This window comes from Psammomys obesus, unplaced genomic scaffold (genome assembly GCF_907164565.1).
Source record: "Psammomys obesus unplaced genomic scaffold, mPsaObe1.curated_primary_1811, whole genome shotgun sequence".
Taxonomy (NCBI): domain Eukaryota; kingdom Metazoa; phylum Chordata; class Mammalia; order Rodentia; family Muridae; genus Psammomys; species Psammomys obesus.
In genome coordinates this window covers 26,365,595-26,388,968 of record NW_026596073.1, presented here as the reverse complement: position 1 = coordinate 26,388,968, position 23,374 = coordinate 26,365,595, and the positions used below count along the sequence as shown (strand labels likewise).

General features: G+C 44.5%; 1 protein-coding gene across 2 annotated transcripts in view; it reads right to left on the bottom strand.

Annotated features, from left to right (window-relative positions):
- Positions 1–23,374, bottom strand: part of Usp13 (ubiquitin specific peptidase 13) — a 94,401-nt gene that overhangs the window by 14,006 nt on the left and 57,021 nt on the right. For both annotated transcript variants that reach the window (XM_055626119.1, XM_055626120.1), the window contains 8 exons: positions 18,068–18,193; positions 16,969–17,122; positions 14,036–14,210; positions 7,066–7,154; positions 4,624–4,746; positions 3,790–3,816; positions 2,913–3,056; positions 1,172–1,329 (listed from right to left, as the gene is read on the bottom strand). In XM_055626119.1, the coding sequence (XP_055482094.1) occupies positions 1,172–1,329; positions 2,913–3,056; positions 3,790–3,816; positions 4,624–4,746; positions 7,066–7,154; positions 14,036–14,210; positions 16,969–17,122; positions 18,068–18,193 (996 nt within the window). The remainder of the gene's footprint in view (positions 1–1,171; positions 1,330–2,912; positions 3,057–3,789; positions 3,817–4,623; positions 4,747–7,065; positions 7,155–14,035; positions 14,211–16,968; positions 17,123–18,067; positions 18,194–23,374) is intronic.

Genomic DNA, 23,374 nt, shown 5'->3' with positions numbered 1-23,374 from the left:
CCCATACCCTACCACTCGGAGCAGCACGTCAGCTCCGAAGTCTCCACCTGGCTCAGCTCAGCACTGCCGCAGGCAGCTGCCAAGGATGAGGGTGAAAAACACTCAAGGGAAGAGCAGCATTCACATGAAGCCCTTTCCAGCCACAACAATTACAAATGCTGTCTTCTCCACCAGCCGCACATGAGTCTGTAAGCTGAAGGTGCCAGTGTGCACAATGGGTTAGCGCCCCCTTGCCTTAACTGCTAAAAGAATGGCAGAACAGACGAACGTCTTAGTTAATGGTTGTTTTAATGGAATTCCAAATTGTTCAAACCTCCCACCATAAAGATATTTCCGTCTTCCCCTGTCTGTGACAGCAATAACAAGCTAAAAAATTGGTCTGGATATGGAAACTACAATGAAGCAAGAATGTAGCCAATGATGAGCTCACAGAAGTACCCAAGAGAGGGAAACTCTGGTTGAAATAGCTTGAGATTTTTAAAGGGAAAATTCCCCATGATCTGGTCAAGACTCACTGTGCCTTTGGCAATAGGCCCTGGCAGGCTGCTGGTCAAGATAGGCAGAAGGACCTAGGAGCAGAGAGCCACTCAGGATGAGTTCTGCTGTGGCGAGGGAAGGCGGGTTTTAGCAAAAGTATTTCCCTGACTATTAAACAGATGCCTCCACCACCCCCACAGTTTCATAGTTCCTCCTGATAGACGTCCATAACTACCAGAAAAACCTCTCTCTGTAAAGGGAACAGTGGCAGAGAACTCCAAGGACTTTCTAATGAGAACCTTCAAGACATAATTCTCCAAGCTCTTGATATCAAAAAGACCTGATTTCATCTTAATTTTCTTACCAAGCCAGAACCTAGGCATCTCTTTGCTTTGAAGCTGGCGAACACCAAGCAGTCCTGTGAGCCCCATTAAGGAACATTCCAGATCTTGGTCATCTTGCCCCAGCTCCATATCCCCTTATTCCTAAGCTCACCACAAGTCCCTCACTCATTCAGTTCAGTTTTGTGTCTACTACATAAAAATAAATCCTCATGAGGCGTGATGGGACACAGACAGACAAAGGTGACTTGGAATGCTAGAAAGACATTGGGAGGTCTCTGTTGCTGAGGACCAAGCTGAAAGCCACCTGCAGCAAGGCCCGTATTCCCAAACTCACAGTCAGCGGTGCTCACCGTCGCCCGTAGAGCCTGCACTGCCTGACTGCGCTGGAATCCCATGGAGGTGATAATAGCTACGATCTCCTCAGGAGGCTGGTTGTCCAATCCAGTAGCACCAAATACAGAGGCCCCAGCTCCTCCATACCCAGGGATGGCCAGTGGTTCAGCAAAATCTGAGGGAAATAATTGTACTAAAATTTTTCTGGGTTTTGTCTTGACAACATACTTTAGGGGTACTATAGAAAAATACCTACTAAATTGTATAATCAAGAGATCTAGGCATAAGGCTAGACATATATGTTAGTTTAACAGGATTGGGAAGTCAGATCAGGTGATTTCCAAGCAGATTTTTCACCAAGGAAAGACAACCTTTTCAACAAATGGTGCTAAGACAACTGGCTATCTGCACACAAAAGCAGAGAGAGAGATGCCCCACTTTACACCACAGAAAAAAATCAAACCTAGATGGATCATTTTTGTAAACACAGAAACTAAAGGTATTAATTTAACCATTAGTTTTAATTGTCAAAATTAAATTTGTGACATTAGACTAAGCAATAATTTCTAATATACAATACAAAAAGGATAATTCATAAAAAAAAAGATGTACCAGACCTCATCAAAATTTTAGAAGTATCTATTTAGAAGACATCATTAAAGAAATGAAGACATGGCAAAGCAGAAAAACATCGCTGAAAACCATGAATCGAAGAGGAAACCTGTATCTAGAATTTAAAAAGAATTCTTAGGACTCAAAAGTAAAAAGGCAAATAAGTCATTATAAGCCCAGCGTCATTCCTCCCTAGGAAAATGTCTCCTAAACCCAAAATGATATACCATGGTACACCCAGGAACCACTACAACAAAACTGCCAACAGTGAGAACTCAGAGAAACTGGATCCCTCATTCGACAAGGGGGAGAGTGTAAAATGTTCAGCTACTGTGAAAACTGTTCAACAGTTTTTAAAAAGTTAGACATAAGACTACATCAGTTCTGCTCAAGAGAAACAAAAGTATGAATCCACGTACACAAAATAAAAGGACATCTTTACAGCAGCATTAATGAATGCCAGAAAGTAGAAGAAACCCAACTGTCTACAATCCTATGATGAAAGGACAAATAAACCGTGGTGTGGCTATAAATGGAATTTTACTTGGCCATAAGAAGTAGTACTGTTCATGCTACAGCAGAAGATCCCTACAAACGTTATGATAAGCGATAAAAACCTGACAGAAAAGGCCTCATGTTGTACAATCCCATTTATATGAGTTGTCAAAAATTGGGAAATTCCTAAGAATTCTAGATTAGTGGACACTAGGCACTGGAGAGAGTGAGAGTGAGAGCATGGGAGGGAACGCTTCCATCTATAGCATTTCTTTTGGGTGTACAAAATATTCTAGAATTAGATAGTTGCCTGATTGTGAAGCGACTAAAATGCATGTGTGTGTTCACTTCAGATAGGTGGATATGGGAATAACATCTTCAGAAAGTAGATAAAAGAAGAAGCTAAGGAAAGGACCTCAATTTCTTAAGCTTTCTGCTTCCAGCTTGAAACAGACATCACATCTTCCCAACTGTCTTTTGGTCGACAAATTGTGTACATCTTGAGGGAAGAAGTTATTCCAAGAAAAGTGTTGCTTAACAAGACTAAGACTATGACTTTGCCCAAACTGCAAATGTTACCACCTGAAAAGTCATCTTCAAGGACACAGAATCGGGGACATGAATGCCAAAGCACTCCCTACGGCCACCTACCAGGCTCCTCCATGTGCACAATAATCCAGTTGAAGGCCACCTCAGCTCCAGTGTTCCCAGTGAAGTACACGGCCTTCCGGCAGGCTTCCAAAGGGAAGCCCATCTCAGCCAGCTGCATGACCGAGGACTCGTCAATGTCGGAGGCTGCAGAGCACAGCAGGACATCGCACCATGAAAAACAGAACTTTCCATTCCTTCCTGCCTTCATTATTCTTCGACCCCTTTCTCTCCAGACTGCCTGAAGACAGGTCCATTTGTTGGGTCTTAATTTGACTCCTTTTTATGACATTCAACTATTGAGCTATTCATAAGAAGAAATGGTATTATTACCTCAATTTACAAATGAGGTAACTGAGGCATACAGAGTAGGAAGTAAATTGTTCCAAGCCACACAGTCCTAAGCAGCAAGGCCACAGTTCCCAGACAGGGATGCTGGCTCTCAAGCCTGCACTCACCTTCCTGAGCCATAAGGGCCACTTAAGCAGGATGTCATTCATCTACGTTTGGTACCTACTCAACTTGCAAACCCTTCCACCCAGGAATGACTGCATATATCCAGCAAATAACAATACTTCTTTGCTGGACTGCCACAGAAAAAAACTGTTACACTTGGGGGGGGCTGAAGCCATGACCCAGAAGTTAAGAGCACTCACTGTTCTTTCAGGGGACCCTAGTTCTGTTCCCAACATTTGCATGGTGGCTCACCACACTCTCTAACTCTAGTCCCAGGGAATCTGTCACCCTCTTCTCGCCTCTGTGCACAAACATGCATGCAGGCAAGACATTCCTATATATAAAATGAAAATAAACAAATCTTTAAAACATGCCACACTAGCAACAAATGTAAGACACCAAAAACATTTTTAAAAATACCTACGGTCTATCAGCTGGTTCATCAAGCGATCTGGAAATGAAGGGACAGGTCATAAATGAGAGCCATGTCCATTAGTTTTAGAAAAAAAAAAAAAAAAGAAAGAAAAAAAAAAAGAAACTCTATCAGTCCAGGACATTCCCAGACCCTCTCGCTCCTGTTTAACCCACACACACCACCTGCAAAACATAGTTCATTACAGTAATGAGGGAAAACAGCAGGCTTTGGGCACTTAGATGCAAATAAAGCAGGAAGTTCTGACATCTTGGTGAGCTAAACAATTATGAGCCCTGCATTTATTTCCAGGAGCACTGTGTAATTGCCAACCAAGGATTCTAGCTAAGTATTATTGATAGGAGCAGTATGAAAACCAACCCGGCCTTCTCTGCAGCTCACCATTGCCTGTCTGTAGCCCTTTCAGGAGCCATCCACCAACAGGACCCAAATCAATGACTCAGTGTATGTGTTTGAAGTTTACAGTTGCAGCCATGCTTCATTCCTATGTGTCTGGAATGATGACCTCACAGGAACAGATTATTGGTGGAGCACAGAGACCGCTCCTGGTTAGTGGAGGGTGGTGCGGAGAGAGTAGCCTTCCGGTAGGGCAGTTGTTTTCAAGCACTGTGACCCTTTAATACAGTTCCTTTTGTTGTGGTGACCCTCGACTATAAAATTATTTTCGTTGCTACCTCATAACTGTAATTTCGCTACTGATATGAACTGCAATATAAATATTTGATATGCAGGATAGTTGATATGTGATCACCTGGGAAAGAAACATTGAGCCCCTAAAGGAGTCGTGACCCACAGGTTGAAAACCACTGCAGGAGGAGATGGTACCTTTTGAGTCATCAGGAATGACTATGGGGGGGCTGATGTCTGGAAGCTCCTCCTCTCCCGGCTGTAAGCCCCTGGCTCTGAGATGACTGATATCTAGCAGGTCTGGCATATCAATAGAGACATCTGCAAAACAAAAGATTATAGTCTAGAGCCCACAAGCAGATCATTATAAATTGTATCTGCTGCATGCATTTACCTAGGCAGCTAAGGGATGCTCAGCACAGCAGATTTGTCAAGCCACGAGAGGTTGATGGAGGGCTCAGGGGAAGGGCAGAGAGTGGTGGGACAGAGATGCCACACCAGACAGCAACAGGTCACTGATTAGCAGTCCAGGCTATCTGTGGCTCAGACACAATCCATTTGTTGATTTTAAAATATGGACAAGATCTAATTTTAAAACTTCTGGATTTCAAACTCGACAATGTTGCAGCATGTTCTCCTGTGTTACCTGCCTGAGCTTCCCATCAGCTTCTATTCTGGACAATAGTGGCTCCTGTGACCTTTCCACACTGACCCCATTGCTGTACTGCACCAAACACAAACACCACACTTATGGGAGAGGATGTCTTTCTAACCTGTGTTCCTAAGCACAGTGGCGCTCTCCATGAGAATGGGCTGTGTACTCTGTACTAATATACCCATCTGCCCTTCCGTCCCAGACATAGCTTCCCTGTCCTTGATGCACATCAGAATCTGAAAACCCCTAGTTTATACTTTTTTCCAAATCATCACAGGTACTACATTTTAAGTGTCTAGCCCCGGGTGCTCTAGGAGAAAAATAAAACCCTCTTGGCTCAGTTGCTACTGCATCTGATTTCTCAAATGGAAGATTTATAAGCCAAATAGCATCTGAGATTTTGTCTTGTACCTATGCAAATAAGAATGGAAGTGAGTTCAACTACAACTGCATGTTTTTGTCCTTCAGACTTGGAGAATAACTGCCTCTAAACGATGTCAAATATGTAAATCCTATTTAAGATGACAAAGCTGACTGGGCATGGTAGCACATGCCTGTAAACATAGAACCTGGGAAGTGGAAGAAGGAAGAACAGAAGTTCAAGGCTAGCCTCATCTACAAAATGAATTCAAGCCCACCCTCAGCTACATGAAATCCTGTCTCAAAAAAAGTCAACAAATAAACATAAATGAAACAATACAAGAACAAAAGCTAAGGTTGAAAAGTTAAATTTTAAGGACTAGTAATACTAAACACAGGTCAGACTCACAAAACTGACACAACCATTCCTCAAGAGAAAAAATCCAAGCCCTGCCTTGAAACTCCTTTACACTCAGTCAATAAAATCCAACTTCGTTTTTGTTCCTTCACAAAAATTCAAAAGGACAAAAAGGGAAAAGAAGAAAAAAAAATAAAAAAGAAAACTGTCCCAGCAGTCCAAAACCTGAATGAGTCAAGATTCTCAAATATCTCATCCCTCCCCAACAGTAAAAAGAGAGTGACCAGCATCCTGCCCTTAGACTCCCTCTGCTTCCTAAACTCTTCCAGCAAGAAAATCAAGGGTCTCCCGGGCACCAGAGACAGCCCAGCACAAAGGAAAGAAAACAGGCATTATGTGGCCACCAGCACCAGGCTTCCCAGGAATCACCTCGGCTGCTTCTCCCTGGACTCTTCTACCAGTGTTTAGATGACTCGTAAGACTTCCACTGCTTTGTCACACAAGTCTGTAGGAGACTGGCATACAGTTTGAAGTCCTTGCTACAGAAGCTATACAAGTTGAAATACACATCCTTTCACAACCCTGGAAGCCACTTAAAACTGGTCAGACGCAACCCTGGTAGCGGAGGAAACGGCCTTTATGCCTTGTCTGGAAAATAAGCTTTCCACCATGACCAAGGGCCTTGTGTATTGGTGAAAATAAAGCCCAGTGAAGCCCAAGCCAAATCCTTCTTTCAGCTGTCCAAAGCAGATGTTTCCATGTGTGACTTTAAATGAATACCGCATACATACGGCACCTGCTGTACCTCAGGGGCAAGGGAAGACTGCTAAGAGAACGTTGTACCTCCAGCTACCTACTACTCCGAGTGTAGTGTCTGGACTGGCAATGCCAACAGCATCTTGGGTGGGTTAAAGATACAGTCTCTCAACCCACCCTAGACCTGCCAATTAGCATCTGCATTTTCCAAGGACCCCAGGTGGTGTGCGCGCATGCAGGTAACATCTGTGATGTGCTGTCAATGAGGACTGTACTTCCCCCTTAGCACCTGGTCCTTGCAGAGCTCAGAGGTGGTGGGGTGGTTAGCACGTGGCATTGCCTACTGTCAGTGTTTCTCTTAGGCTGCAAGTCCAGAGAAAGGTGGGAATAACGGAGGAAACAACGGGATAGATGTGATGGGGGCAGACATTCCCACAGCCTCTTTCACATGCCACGTCTTGTTAAGTGGATCCCTCAAGAGTTTAAGCAAAAGCATGCAAAGGATACCTACCAAATTTTCTGGGGACCCAGTCAAGACCAAAAGTGAACTTCTTTATCTGCACTACCAAGTATTCGGGGAATGAGGCAAAGCGAGATGTTCTGGGAAACACAAGGGGAGGAGATCAATCAAACAAGGCAGAAAGAAAAAGAGACTGCAGTCCGGGGCGCGCAGGCAGCTTTGTCTGGAGCGCCTGGCAATGCCAATGGCCTCCCTGTGAACAAGAAGTGGCCAACAGTCAAGCACACAGCTACCCACACACTTGCTCCGACCTCCTGGCCTCTCCACAAAAGAAAACGCTGACTGTAGGGCATAGTGAGCATGCAGCACAGCCGTTTCACGGTGGCCCCTTTGCTGCGACATTCCAAAAAGTGCTTTTAAACCACCTGGTTTCCCAGCATTCCTGCAGGGATTCCGCGTAAGGATCTGTGAGAGTTCTCAGTCAGGCTGGTGCAGAGACTCCTCACATCACTCCTACTAGGAACCACTGCCTCACAGTGCTGGGCTGAGGCAAGGGAGGCCCTCCAGAAGGTGAGGTGAGGCTGACCGTTACAGGGCCTCTTTACGTTCCTGGATCTCTGGTAGCATGAGTCCCACAAGGAGCTCTCTTGCTCAGCAATTTCTAAGCTCTCTAAAGCTAAGCCTTATGTTTGAAATTTTTTTTTAGTTTATGTGTATTGGTGCTGGTCGGCATGTGTGCATAAGCATCACGTTTGTGCCAGGTGTCTGCAGAGACGAGGAGAAGGAGTCATATCCCCTGGAACTGGAGCTACAGGTGGTTATGAGGCACCATGTGGGACCTTGGAACCGAACCCTGGTCCTCTGCAAGAGCGGCAAGTGCTCTTAACTGCTCCTAACAGCTGAGGTATCTCTCTAGCCCCTAAAATGAGGAGTATTCTAGCCTTGAGTTTATCACTTTTATGCAGAGACTGACTATCCAATTTATACATCAAATTCATGCCTTTCAGTGCCTGAGTCCAGCTCATTCAGTCACCAATCATCGCCTTTCCAGAAGCTGTTTTTATCTGGCTGTCTATGTAAACAGACAATGAGCCACATCGTTTCTCAGCCTTCCGGCTAGAATCAAGTGTAGGAAATGAGCCATAGATGGTACAATAGTTCCCTTTAAAAAGAAAAGACTCTGAGCTTCCTTCCCAAAACCCACTTTTTGTATTATTAGAGCCATTGCCTTCTGTTCCAAACACATCTTTCCCGAATGCACACAGCAAATGTCAATGTGTTGCTGCCCTCTAGTGCAGGATAGTAGACACGGCACAGGGCTGACCATGGGCAAAAAGAGTAGAAAGGCATAGTCTTCATTAGGCTCACTCCAAATCTGGGGAAATCATTGGCCCTTCTGGGGCTTTTCTTATAATCTAGAAATGAACTCACTCATTATCTGCTGCTAGGGTTGCACTAGTGAAAACTTCCTGACACACTAGATAGTGCCATACTAAGAAACTGGGGTAAATCCATCAGCCCTATGGTCCTGGACACTGAGCAGGGCTGTCACTGGCCTACATTTTCCCCAGACAAGTTACACAGCCTGCTGTGTCTCAATGTCTCCCTCGCAAGGATGGTAGTCAGGAACAGACCACACTGCAAGGCAGCTACGGGAGAGCTCTGTCTGCAGTAGGATTGATCTAAGTTTATCCTGGCTCTCTGAAGAGACTTACAGTCCCTCCACTTAGGTTCTCTGGTTGTTCAAGAAGCCTCAGTAAACATCATTCTCACTTAAATGAGGCTAAGACCTCCAGTTTACCAAAACCCAACACAACAAAATTCACCTGCTATTATGGCATTTTCAACTAATGAAAAAAAGAGTTATCATTTAACTGTAGTGTGTGAGTGAGTGTGTGTGTGTGTGTGTGTGTGTGTGTGTGTAAGAGAGAGGGAGGAGGGAGAGAGGGAGAAAGAGAGAGACAGAGAGACATGTTCATGTATGTGCAGGTCAAAGGTCAACACTGAGTGTCTTTCTCTCTCACTCTCCCCTTATTTTTATGAGATAGTCTCTACTGGACAAGGCCAACTCTGGTTGGACCGCTAACCACTGAGACTCCAAATCACCTGTGTCCACCTCCTCAGCACTGCACGTCCAGGCATGCTTTTTACACAAGTGCCACGAGATCAAATGCTCACAGGCACTCACTCTCAAGCAGACTTTTCACCGAATGATCATCTCCCCTACCCCAGACCTTCTCTTCTCACGTTAATCTAAAATCTGGGGAAATCTCATTAAACCAGTAACATGCCCATGGTGACTTGGGTGCCATGGCAGTGGCAGACTCTGTGCTAAACAACCGTGAGAAAATTCAGCTGGTGAAAACAGGGTGCAGGCAGTGGATCAGTCTGAGACTGGAACAGAGGACGGAAGGACAACTAAGATGTGACTCAGCGCTAACTAGCAACCTAAGAGTGAAAGGCAGCAGTGTAGATGGGGCCCGCATGTCCGAGGTGAGTGTCTCCAAAGTCCAGGTCTTAAACCCCACCACAGTGCTGTGACTGCTCCGCATACATCTCAGCTTTATCTCAAGAGCACCAGTTCAAGGACATCAAGTTTACAGTTAAGTCCAACAAAGTCTTAAACTGTGCTTTGCAGAAGAATAATAAGTAGAAACACATTTTCTCACACTCTTTTATTCCTGTATATAAATTCCTAAATATGAATCTGTATAACTTTTTCTTGGAGAGCTGTACATTTTTAATAAAGGCTATCAGAATATAAGTCCAAAAAGATCCATATGGACACATAATTTCCCTTTAGAAAAAAGTTGTGGGAATTAAATTAGTCAGGCCGTTGAAAGCGCTCAGAATAGGTGTTGGCACCACTGTTAAGTTATCCGTTATCTGCCGACTATTAGCATTATTTAAGACATCAACTGTTCACTAGTTATAATTAAGACTAATATGCTACGAAGACATCTTATTAAGAAAATAATGAAAGCTGCAATGACACTACTTCATAGTGGTGCTGAAAACTTGCTTAAGCAGAAAAGAGTACTAATTCCTTTTTACTAAACAAGCCACAATAGGATTAGTTAACCTACATGCAGACCACATGATCCACAGCAAATACACACACTCAAATGAACACACAAACACTCACACGAGAACATGCTCATTCACTAAGATCACAATGATGACATCAACGACACCATCCATCCTAAAGCTACTGACAGGTACCGTGCAAAGGGTTTTCTCTGCTCAGCTCCTTGTGACCTCAGTTCTATAAATAAAGGCCCTCTGTTGTCCCTGCTTTACAGATATGAAACAGGGCACTGGGAGGAGAGTAAATTGGCCAAGGTCACGTTCCAGCTGACCTAAGGTCTGCTCTGAAACGCACACCAGGCTCCTCTCTCCCAGGTGACAGAGTGCAAGTGGGAATTCTCCACAACCACACTGGACAGGGGTTGGGTCTTGTCTCTGCCTGGAATGAGCAATAATATTGGTGGGTGAATGAATGCTGTAAACAATGATAGTTCCCTCCCCCAATCCAGACAGTCGGGGTCATTTAAAGCAGAGCTTCTCAACCTTCCCAATGCTGTGACCCTTTAATACAGTTCCTCATGTTGTGATGACCCCCAACCATAAGATTATCTCATTGCTACTTCATTACTGTAATTTTGCTACTGTTATGAATTGTAATATAAATATGATATGCAGAATATCTGATATGCAACCGTGTGAAAGGGCCATTCTCCCCACCCAACATGGATCATGACCCACAGATTAAGAAGCGCTGATTTAAAAAATCATTATGTCTGGTCCATCCTGACCTATAGCCCACCAAGGTCAAACCCACTCTTTGTGTGTTTTTTTTGTTTTTTTTTTTAGGAAACTATTAAGTTTATTGATCAATTTGAATAATTTTCTCACATATCTTAAGCATATCCATAACTCGTATGGAACAATGTGGAAATTAAGAAAAAGTTCACATAATGTCTTATGTAATGGTTAGTCTTCTAATCTTTATTAACACTTAAGGTAATAGGTAAAATTTTAATACTTTTTGTTTTTATTTAAATGTGTTTTTTCTAAGAAATTTTCTCCACTATAGAACTCACCAGAGTGAATGGAATTTTATGTAAGAAGTGGGAAATAGTAAGAGCTGGAGGGGACGGGAACTCCACAAGGAGAGCAACAGAACAAGATAATTTGAACACAGGGAACTTCCCAGAAAATCATACTCCAACCAAGGACTATTCGTGGAGATGACCTGGAACCCCTGCACAGGTGTAGCCCATGGCAGTTCAGTGTCCAAGTGGGTTACATAGTAATGGGAAGAGGGACTGCCTCTGACATAATCTGATTGGCCTGCTCGTTGATCACTTCCCCCTGAGGGGGGAGCAGCCTTACCAGGCCACAGTAGAGGACAATGCAGCCACTTTTGATGAGAACTGATAGACTAAGATCAGAAAGAAGAGGAGAACCTCCCCTATCGTGTGTTTTTTAATACAGAGACATGCTATGTAGTCCAGGATAACCTTGAACTCTCTCTGGTATCTAGGCTGACCATGAACCATCCTCCTGCCTCAGCTTTCCAAGTTCTGGGATTACAGGTACACACTACCATACCTGACCACCAAAGACAGATACCTTTTGCCTTCTAGATTTTGGGGCTCTGGGTATAACAAAAGGAAGGCTCAAGAGCTCACATTAACAAATGTCAGTAGAGTCACAGGCTATAAGAATATAAGTCCAAAAAAATTCATATGGACACATAATTTACCTGTAAAAAAAGTTGTGGGAATCAAATTAGCCACTGCTACATTGTTAAAAAATAAATTAAAAATAAATAATTTTTCAGAAGTTCACTAACTAGCTTTGCCAAATGCCAGAGCTAGCATTTGAAATACTTGAAGTGTATTAAGGACCGTTAATTATGGCTACATATGGACATGGTAGGTAAAATGGATAAACCTGGGTTAGAAGTGCCATCCCTGCATGTGGCAGACCAGCTTTATCTCCCAAGCATGCCACTTAATGGACAACTGCTTCTCCTTTTATTGTCCATCTGTAAAGTGGGAGACCAGTGGAACCTACCCTGCACTAAGAGCATAGTAAATGTGATAAATGGGGAGCGGGAGGTTGGGCCACATTGAGACCCTGCCTCAGAACACAAGAATGATAGTGAAAGAAAACAGGTGGTGGCAAGCCCATCGCACACTTCTGGAGCTGTTTCAGTAGCTCTAGCCTTTTTCTTTCCCAAGAGGTCTGTTTCTTCAAATAATAACAATCGTGATACAGTGCTAAATCTTTTCACTCACAGAAAAAAGCGTATGTGGGCTGAGAAGATGGGTTTTTAAATACAGGGCTTGCCTAAAAGGTCTGGGGACCTGAGTCCAGATACCCAAATATCATGTAAAGCCAACAGTGCAACAGCCCAACCATCCCAGTGCTCCTACCATGAGGTGGGAGGAGACATAAAAATCTCCAGCAGCAAGGTGGCCTGCCTACAAGATGGCTGATATATGCAGTGACCATAAAAAGAACAAGGTAGAAGTGGGAGAGAGTTATCTCCTGACTTCACATGCATGCATGTACCACACACACACACTGACACACACACACACACACACACATACACACACACACAGAGACACACACCACAGCAGCCACCACAACAGAACTTCCCTAAAGATAGACAGCTGATGACAGATTGAATGGCTATGAAACCTCATCTGAATGTGCACCTTCTCAAACTTATTTTAATAAAAATGGGGCCTTTGTTTTATTTTCCTTTGGTTTGTTATTTTGGTTTCTTTGGTTTTGCTTTGAGGTGTGTGGGAGGCAGGCTTTGGAACTGCTGAGTTTTGGGGTTTGTTTTTTTTGGGCGGGGGGTAGTCTTGGGGATCAAACCCAAAGCCTTGCACACACTAAGCAGGAGCTCTTCCACCGAGATGTATCTCTAACCCGTAGATTTTGAAATAGTTGTTTTTGTTTTCCCATTTCTGATATGTGTCCTCTAGTCTGAAGCAAAGCTGGATCCTGAGAGTTCTTCAGAGAACAAGTGACAGCAGGTTTGGCTGCCGACTCAGGCTGCAGAAAAACAAACAAACTGGCAGCCATAGCCCTCCACCCTTCCTTCACTCTGTCCCCTTAGAGCTCGGTCTCACCCTTGAAGAAGAGGGCCAAAGAACATTTTGAAGTAGTAACATTCCAGAGGCAAGCTTCCAAAAGCTAGGAATGTAGCTCACTAATAGAGTGCCCATCTATACAACCCAGGGCTCAGTCTCCAGCACTGGAAGGGAGTATACAGAAAGAGAAAGCAGACATCCTAATGAAGAGGTACACAGAGGGAGAACTGAATGTATATAGCTTCCAGGAGCCCTTTATTCTATGTCTCTGTATGCACTCTTTCCCCAACTTAAATGACCATATGAAGTGTGTCAACAAGGGCTGACTCTTTTAAATCAATTTTCAAGGTATCAAGTGGAGGAAAAAAATGCATATACCTGATAATTAGACTCACAATATGAACCTGAGATCCTAACTCGGATGTAAGCAGCTCACCAAGAAAATGCTCAGGCCTACCTGGCATGCCCAAGACTTTGCCAGGAGGCACATAGTCAGCCATGGCCTATGCTGAAACTTAACTGTAAGATTACAAGATAATGCAGTGGTATTTGTATGTTGAAGGCTGCCCAAAGTAGTGTCGTGATTTCTTTACCAGATGTGGTAATAAGGGTCTTTCTTGACCCAAGAGAAAACAAAGAAAAAAAAAAAAAAAGAAAAGAAAAGAAAAAAAAAGGAAAGGAAAATATCAACTACAAAATAAACTTCAATTTTGCTTTAAAATCATAGAACTCTCTTATTGGTCAGGCTCATCAAGTGAAGTGAATGAAAGCTACAGGTGTACATCACAGTCCATCCCACCCTCATGAACAAGCATTCATGGACTCTCAGAACACTAGTCCCCTCCCCTGCCTCAGCCCCCACCTCACTAGGCCCCTCTTCCCTATTAACAGCCTGCCTTACTCACTTGACCCCTGCAGACTTGGCCTGCAGCGCACTGCTCCAGAAATCATCCACATTCTCTGGTTCAGCAAAGGCCTGAAGGCAGGCACTGAATGGGATCTTGGCTCGAACCAAATCAGGAAGGGGTCTTCTGTTTGCTTCTGCTTCCCTTCTCATTAATTCATAGGCGATCAGCTCATCTGGGGAAGAGCAAGGAAGAAAAGAACCTGCAGTCACTCTTTTCCTCTACAGATGAGTATGTTGGAGGATATTTGATCACACTGTGAACCCTAAGACTGTGAACTGGAAAAACCTGTTTCTTGTTGTGGTGTGTCTTAGCCCTAGCACATACCTTTAAGCCAAGAGCTTTCTGTTTATTGTGAACTGGTAGTTGTGGTGTGGCTCAGCCCTAGCATGGGCCTTTAACCCAAGAACTTTCTGTAAACAAAAGCTAAATGAAGCCAACCATTAGGTCAAGAGGCAGAGCAAGCAAACAGTTGCCATAACAAAACACAGGAAAGAGGGACATTGAGTTAAAGGAGATTTAAGACAGTGTGAAGGAGAAAGGGCTTTTTCCTTCTGGATGACAGCTGAGTAGGAGGTCAGCTGGGTGCTTTCTCTGCCTCCCTGAGCTAACAGATTTACACTCCAGCATCTGGCTCCTGAGTATTCACTGGTAAAACTTGAATGACTGGGATTTTCTTTCTTTGTAACAACAGCCTCCCTATAGGTCAGGGTTGCTGCTTTATTTGTCCATTTCAGAGAAGCCTGCCCAAAGACTCTTCCCAAGACTGATAGGCTTTATGGAGCCAGAAACACTTTTTATTTCCATTTTTTAAATTCTTGCTTATCTTTGCTATTTCACTTTGAGACCAACAAGAGGGAACTGAGTCCAGAGCACATCATGAATGACACATGAATGGCGCAGGAACCTGCTGTTCCATTTTCCCATCCTATGGTGAAGCCAAGTACTGTTCTTCTATAGACTTCACACCAGAGAGCTCTGCAGCCGTCAGGGAGCCAAAGGCTCTACCCTCCTCAGGCCCTTCACTCCCCTGCTAAATAAACTAAGGCTGAAGGCCAAAATTAACCAATCACTGTCAGGCCCTAAAGCCCTGGTCAACAAACACAGACGCGGCCCAAACAGGATGTAAGATTGATCCAAGGGGCAGATTTGGGGAATGATCAGGCACAGGGGTGAGGAAGGAGTTTGAGGAAGAGTAAGAAAGACCCTGCTGCCAACATTAAACTGTCCCCAAAATGACATGACTAACAGAAAGAGGCGAGCTCCAGACAATGGCCAGATCTGGTGTCATGTGGTTTCTCCAGCAACTGTGACTGTGGTTGTGGGCTCCACAATGGTACTAGGTCAAGGCGAGTGTGTGTCTAGGCCTGCCCTTGTCTAGTGTTACCATCCTGGAAATACAACCAACATTGATAAAACAGCATGCCCTTGAGAATTTACCTCAGGCCTCTAATCCACTGTCTGGAGGCCTCCCAGGGAAATTCTGCTTATAACATGATCAAACAAATACTAAGGGAAAAGAAGTACATGTACTGGGGACATCTTAGGAGCCAGAAATCTGCTCCCAGTCTAACTACAGACAGTTAAAATACCACAGGTAACTTCGGATGTCATTTCTGGTCGATTATTTCACAACAGCAACAACCAAAAAATTCCCTCGTAATCGACTGGCTTATGCACAGATACATTTCTTAAAACCGCTCTCCATCCAGTTTAAAGTGCACTCCCTCTATCTAGCATACAAAGGTTAAGCTTTACTAGACATTCAGAAGCTAAGTTAGAAATCTCTTTTCTTAAAAAGAGTACCTCCCACATAGTTGAGTAGATTAGAGATGGCAGGACTGTTAAAGCTATTAAAATCCAAATGGCTTCATTCTACCAAGCTCTAAGAACTAAATAAATAAAGCAAGTGCTAAAGGAGAGGGTCTTATTCTTACACCTGATAATAAGAACTACCACTAGCGGGTCCAAACCACGGCCCCTCATGGAAGATGCTTTGCGTGGAAGATGCTTCGGTGGTGACCCCTGCTCAGCCTGTAGCCTGGGATTACCGTATGCCACCAACTCATGCCACTCTGCCTAATTTGCATTTAAAAAGATCTCTCTGCCTCCCCATCCCTGAACACATGTACAACTTCCTACAGTTCGTGTCCTCCGTTTGCGACGAGACTCTCAAGCCAACATTAACTTTACAGAACACTTTATCACGGAGGCTGACAGAGCTGAACAGATCATGAAAGGCTGAAGTGAGGAAGGCAAGGTGACAGGTCCCTCTGATGGCTCATATTGATTGTCAACTTGACAGGCTCTCCAGTCATCTAGGAGATAAGCCTCCAGGCACAGCTGTCAGGGATTATCTAGAGTCCTTTAGCTCTGAGGACGCCTGTGAGGGATTATCTTGATTAGGTTAACTGAAGTGAGAAGATCCACCCTAAAAACAAGTAGCAGCAGCAGCAGCTTAGAGCAAATAAGAGAAAGCATTCATCTCCCTCTTCTTCCTGCCCAGAAAAGGTAATATAACTGTCAACAGGACTTTCCTTTTGTGATGGACTACATGCTGAAATTTTGGCCCTTCCTTAAAGACCCAGATGCAAACCCCAGTTGCTTCCCAAGATCTCTGACTGCATGTCTAACATCCAAAGATGCCTTTCCATTAAGCTTTATACCAGAGCATCTTATCAATGACATGAGAGCATCTCCTATCCACATCACCGCAATAACCTTCCCATAATTGTGCTAGCTCCAGCTTAATCATAAGCCACATTTCCCCCAAAGCCTGCTATGATACATTTAGCCTCCTCCACACAACGTCCGTCACACGGGGACTTAGAAAAAGGTAGGAGGCCTGTGCAATGCGGATGCAGCCCCATCTCAGTGACTGGGCACCTCGTCTCTCTCTGGTGCAGGCCTCCCCGAATGAAGACACACCTTACCTTTGTTGGTTGCTGCCTCCATGGCCACCGGTAGCTGCATCAGGTAGTCTACCCTCTCTGTGTAGCGGACCTTTCTGGTCTGACAGCACTGAATTCGCTCCTCCACTAAAAACCGGAAAACATCACTTGGGTTCTCTGAGCCAATGCGATTCCTCTGAAGGACAGATAATACCGGGTTAGCAGATGCAGGGAAATGAAACTATAAAAGAAAAAGAGCATAACTCTGATTCTGGCATCAAAATCTAGCTTTATTGAGCATTTTTTTTCTGGACACCAGAGTCAACCAAACTAAGACACTGAGATTTATGGAGTGTCCCAAAATGCACTGGATAAATAAAATCTAGTTCACCTGTTAAGTAATATTACACAGCCATTAAAACCAAAGAAGACTGATGGGCACGGGTGTAATTAAAAGGAGGAAGGAAAAGAGGTGAACAAAATAGAAAAAGGAAAAAATACTGTCCTAGGAAAATCAAGGTATGTTTGATATAATTTCAAATGTACTCGGTGTCAACTATCCGTAAATAAAGAAACCACGCTACATAGGATACTCGAGGATATGGTAACACCCTTCCAGCAGGTTAAGGGAAAGCACTATTCACAAACACAGAGAATTCACACATGAACAAGAAATGACTGAAGGGTCAGCAGCCAAAATGTCAGCTTCAGAGGTTGCTACTACGGCAGTTCTGATTTTCTCCTCTGAGTTTTCTCCCTTTTCCATACAGAACATTTTCACAATGGGAGGGGGTTGCTGTTTCATTTTGTTTTGTTGCTTGTCTTAAGGTGCGTGAAAGACCTTACTCGGGAATTCTCCATGGCTTCCATGCCATTCAGCTCTGCTGCATTGGCAGTGGTACCTGGACATCAAGTATCTGGAGGGTTCTCAGGGGCCTCTGTCCAGAGACCAAACACACCCATAACACACACACAACAAAAGACACACAAAGCCATCTGGAGCTAAATGTGAGAGACAGCCACATCAAGTGTGCACAGCAGAGGCGGCCACCAAGAGGCCAGTGAGTGACAGGGGCTCCCGCCGTCCCCAGAGCAGCTTGGTGCATTTCTGACCACCCTGCAGGATGCTTTCAAGACTTACCTCTACCAGATTGACCAAGTGCAAGAAAAACTCCTGGGCATCTTGCTGTCTGTTGGAGGAGAATTCTGGGTGGCTCTTGCTGACAAAGGCCTTGAACATGCGTGGAGAGATCCCGTTCTGCTGAGGCTACAGAATAAAGACAAAATCATCGCGTATATGTGAAAACCTGCTACTATCATTCTGCTAAAGGGACACCTCAATAAAATGACTCCTGGTGACATAATGCTATACTCTTTTAGGTCACAGCATCACTCGGCCCACATCAGGGAAGCTTCTTCTTACAGTCAATGGGAATTAACACAGAGACAGTGGCCGAGAGGGAGAGACTTCATAAAGTAGCCAGTCCTAAATGGCTTTATCGAACTCTTCCCTTCAAGGCTCAGAGATCTACACAGAAAAGGAAGCTGAACAATTTGAAGAGCCAGAGGTGCTGGACCACTCCAAGGAAACAGCATCTTCCAGACACAACAGGACTGAAACACATGTGAACTCACAGAGACTGCAAGAGTATGCACAGGCCTGCGCAGGTTCAAACTAGGTAAAATCCCAGCACTGAGAGGGACAAGTGGACACCTGATCCCACCTCTAACAAAGAAACCGTCTGCAATGACATTTGCTGGTAAGAGGAAACTAGTTGTCTTCAGTGGGGCATTACTGGATATCAACAACACTCCAAGACAGTCCCTACGGCCAGGGGCAGTCGCAACACAAAGCAAAGTCCATGTTTTGTTTTGGAATTTGGTTTTACTGGATTTCCTGTTTGTTTCACCTTTGGTTTTTGTTTTGTTTCTAGAGGAAGAAGAAAGAGCGTGAAGTTGGGCAGGTAGGGAAGATCTGAGAGGAGTTAAAGGAGGGGAAAGAATTTGATCAAAATATATTGCATGAAATAAGCAAATAAATCAAAACACTGAATTTAAAAAGATCAGTAGATAGCCGCCCCTGTACACCTTCGAAGCCTGAATGGCAAGTTGGTCAGGCCTACCTGTGAATCTCCATCAGCAAGGGAGAATCACACTCACTAAAATTAGAGAGAGGACTACGGTGTCCAGGCTCTCTCCCAGATGTGTGTGCCGGTCTCGGCAACAGCATGCAGGCGCACAGCCTGACAGTGTCCACTCACTCCCCAGAGCCAGCTGCTTTAACTAACAAGCAGGACGTGAGCTGGCTGGAGGCTTCCAGCCCTTCAGGAGATGTGTCCGACCACACACACACACACAGACACACACACACACACATCTCAACCTGCCCCCAGCACGCAAGGTTACAAGAAAGTTGCAGGTCAGTTTTGGCACTGCACAGTATTTGGAGAACCCTCGCTCCGAGTCACTGACAACAGCAGGAACTATTCGGCGTGCTGAGTGAAGGCAGCACAAACACACCAAGCACTGCATGTGGCGGGTTCTCCTGGCAGCCTGGCTCTCCCGCAGCCACACTGAAGCCTGTGGATGTGCTAATGCTGCACCCTAGACTGTCTTTTCCCCTCCTGTTTGTTTTAGCGTCGCTCTAAAACAACCAGATTGAAGTTGGCTAATTATAGTTATGCAACAACCAAACATGATGGGGGGGAAACAACCTTCAAAGAGACTGTCTAGTTGAGTCACTTTGAAATGTTGTCCTGTGTTTATGTGCAATGAAATGTGCTTTTTCATGGGGGAAAAAAAAAGACAGAGTACTACATACATTTGCCCAAGAGGGGTAAATACAAATTAAAGAAAGCAAAGCTCCGTGCTCAGTGCTAAAATCCTACCACTTCTCTGTAACAGGACGCTGGTTACCTCTAATGATGTTAAAACCCACGATGGTGTCAAAACTGTTTAATCTGGGAATCAAATAAACTGTCCCAGGACACAGTTTCTCAGAATACACAACTACTTCAAACATGCTCTTTGGAGCAGAAAAAGCTTCAAAAGTTTCCACCTTTAAATTCTTTGAAATGTATCATGCAGGAGAATATGGGTTTGATCCGCAGCATAAATTGAATGAATGAATGAATGAATGAATGAATGAATGAATGAATGAGTATCAACAGCAAAGTTGTAAGGACATAGCAGAGCCCAAATCAAATATTAGCCTGGAGAGGTGACTCAGCATTTAAGAGTGCTTACTACTGCTCTTCCCAGGTTCAGCTCCCAGAACCCATACACTGGGCTGCTCACAGTCACCTAATTCCAGCTCCAGGCAATCCAATGCCCTCTTCGGGCCCCCAGTAGTGGAAGCTTTGGTTTCTTTAAAAACTGTTACGTTATATAAATATGTTTTGTTTTAAACCCAAGTGTGGGATATGGGACTGCCTTAGTTTATCCACAGCTGATAACTGCTCATCTTTGCCAGCTGGAGTTACTGGAACTCTGAAGACTTGGACAGGGTATAAATACCAAAGCCCAGAGAGGGGGGAGAAAAAAGGCTTTGAGGAGACAGTAGGAGGAGAAAGAAGGCTGCTACTGCATTCACTGTTTGCTGATTTGCTGGTTAGCTGGACTGCTGGACATCCTGACGACTGAAATTGATATTGCCCCAAAGAACCAGATGACCCTAAGCAGCCAGAAGTGGCCAAAGTGAACTCCACCCCCTCTTCCCACTCACCTTCTTTCTGGATAAGGGTTGGAAGGGAGGTAGAGGTATAAGAAACACCAATAAAATAGATTTAAAAGAGTGCACACAATGTTTTTTTAAAGAAATTCAAAGGTTGGGTTTGTTTTGTCAGTGTGACACAAACTTAGACATTGCTGAGAAGAGTACACCACAACTGAGAAAATGCTTCTCTAAGTACGGTCCATAGGCCAGCCTGTAGGCAAGGCCCTTTCTTAATTCGTGATTGATAAGAGAGGACCCGGCCAATTTTGGATGGTGCAACCCCCCCACCCCTGGCAGATGGTCCCAGAGTGTACAGTAAAGCAGGCTGAACTAGTCATGAGGAGCAGCGTTCCTCCATGGTCTCGGCTTCAGTTCCCACCTCAGGTTCCCACAGTTCCTGTCCTGACTCCCTCAGTGATGGACTTACTGGAAAGTGTAAGACAAAATAAACCCTTTCCTCCCCAAGTTTCTTTGGTTGTGGAGTTTTAACACATCATAGAAACCATAACTATGAGAAACCATAACATTGAGAATCTTTTTTATAGATGAAATGGCTTATTACCTAAGCTGTTACTAAAAATCCAGGATCTCTCCCTTGGCCTTTAGCAGATGATTTAATATCAGGATGCATATCTATCAGAAATGAGCCAAGATACAAGACAGAAGACGGATGTGAGGAGCGAAAAGCCCACACTATCGAGCTAGCTGGTAATCTGCATACTTGAAATGCTCCATCCAAGCAAGGTCATGAGACTGTCAACAGCAGCTGCACGGTCACCAGATGGCAGCTCCCAAGTTCACAGCGTTGTGCCTTTGCAAGAGCTTTTTGCATGGGTTTCTGCTTCCACACACACAGAGCCTGACCTTCCACAAACAGGATGTGATGGGAACTACTAGCAGAAAGTGGTACCCTGCATGTCAGGAGAAGTACAGAAATCTGCTGTGGACTATTAATCTATTTGAAAGCCTGCTTAAAATGACATGTCCAGAATTACATACACAAACACACAAACACACACACACACACACACACGCACACACACACAAAACAAACCATATGTTCAATTCAACCTCCACCCTGAATGTCACAGAAATCATAGCAACGTTGGACCAGCCCCATCCCGCCAACAAAACTGCCTCTCCACTGCCAAGGAAGCACACTGTGGCTACTCACAGTCCGGGTTTTTTCTTTATAACTTTTTTTTTCCCCTTCCTTTAGCCCCAGATGGCCTTGAGCTCACTCTGTCATTTCTGATCCTCCTGCCTCCATCTCCTTTGTTGTCAGAACATAGTCCAGGAACGGAGTCACATGAGAAAATTTCTGAGTTCTGTGAGGAAACTCCAAGAAAACAAGACAAGAGTCTTGTGACTTCAGTTCAAAACACAGAATTGTTCCTGGGATGTGTTTTCCTGCCCCTCTCAGGTCTAGTGCGCAGAGAGAGCTTACTTCAGATTGCTCATTACTGCTGCTGTTGCTATTCAAGTTAAATGTGTAAATCATCCTTTAGATGCCTCTGTGGAAAAACAAGTTTTTGCCACATATGTCTTGTCCTTGTGACTGTATGTAGATTGAACTCATGAGAACTTTACTCACGTGATTTCTCTTAAACCTCGGAGTATCCATTGTTTGATGCTCTGAATAAACTGAGCTATGGCATGAGATTTCAGTCTGCCTCATTTATGGGCTCCTTTCTTCCGGGTCCCACGACCTCTAGAGATGAGACTCTGTGGTGGCATCACAGTCTAGCACCGTACCACACCCAGTCTATTCCGGGCTGGGAATGGAACCCAGGGCTTCAAGCACGTTAGGCAAGCATGCTACCAATTAAACATCACAAGCCCTTAGGGATTCTTTCTTCTAGACCACTAGTCCTGGTTCCATACTGCAGAGAAGAAATTTTCTAAGTCACCTAGCCCAAACCCAAGTGCCAGGAGCACTAAACAGGTCACAAGCCACCGGGACTGAAGTCATCTGAGAACCATGTCCATCCAAGTACAGGAAGGCTTCCGCTGAGGGCCTAGGGCTTAGGTTTTAGGCATGAACCAAGAAAACACACTCGGTGGCCAAATACAGCCTAAATGGTACCTCAGTCAGACAGAGTAGGGTTCCCAACTGCCTATATGGCTGAAAACAGCAACTAGATCTGATGCTGAGGACAGAAGGGGCCACGGGCAGGCAGTTGTTTGTGGATTGAGTAAGTGCTGTACCCTAGTCATCGAGAGCTACCTTTTAGTGATAGTAGCGAAATTCAGTTTTATTCCCAGACACGACTAACCTGAAAAGTTTATACTATCTCAAATAAGGAGATTCTGAAAGGACCAAAATGGACATAAAATGCACACAGGTTTTACCATCACTAGAAGCATACTCCTGACAGTGGCCCCCACGTGTAGCCGTCTGAAGGCTGTGGTTCCATGATCTGCACTCAGTCACGCAGCTCTGCAAGACCAGGCTCCTTGTCTCCAGCAGACAAGGCAGAGGCTGCCCTCAAGAAAGTTGCCCAAGGCCCAGCACAGCCTGAACAATGTCCAGAATAATGACATCAAAAGATGTTTGTTTGTTTGTTTGTTTGTTTGTTTGTTTAAATAAATCAACCACCACTCCTTCAAGTGTCATGGAAGCCTGGCTGACCCATCCCCTAGACCAAACACATCTTCCACTGTGTCCCCAGTGGAGACCATCCCTACACACACACACACACACACACACACACACACACACACACACACACA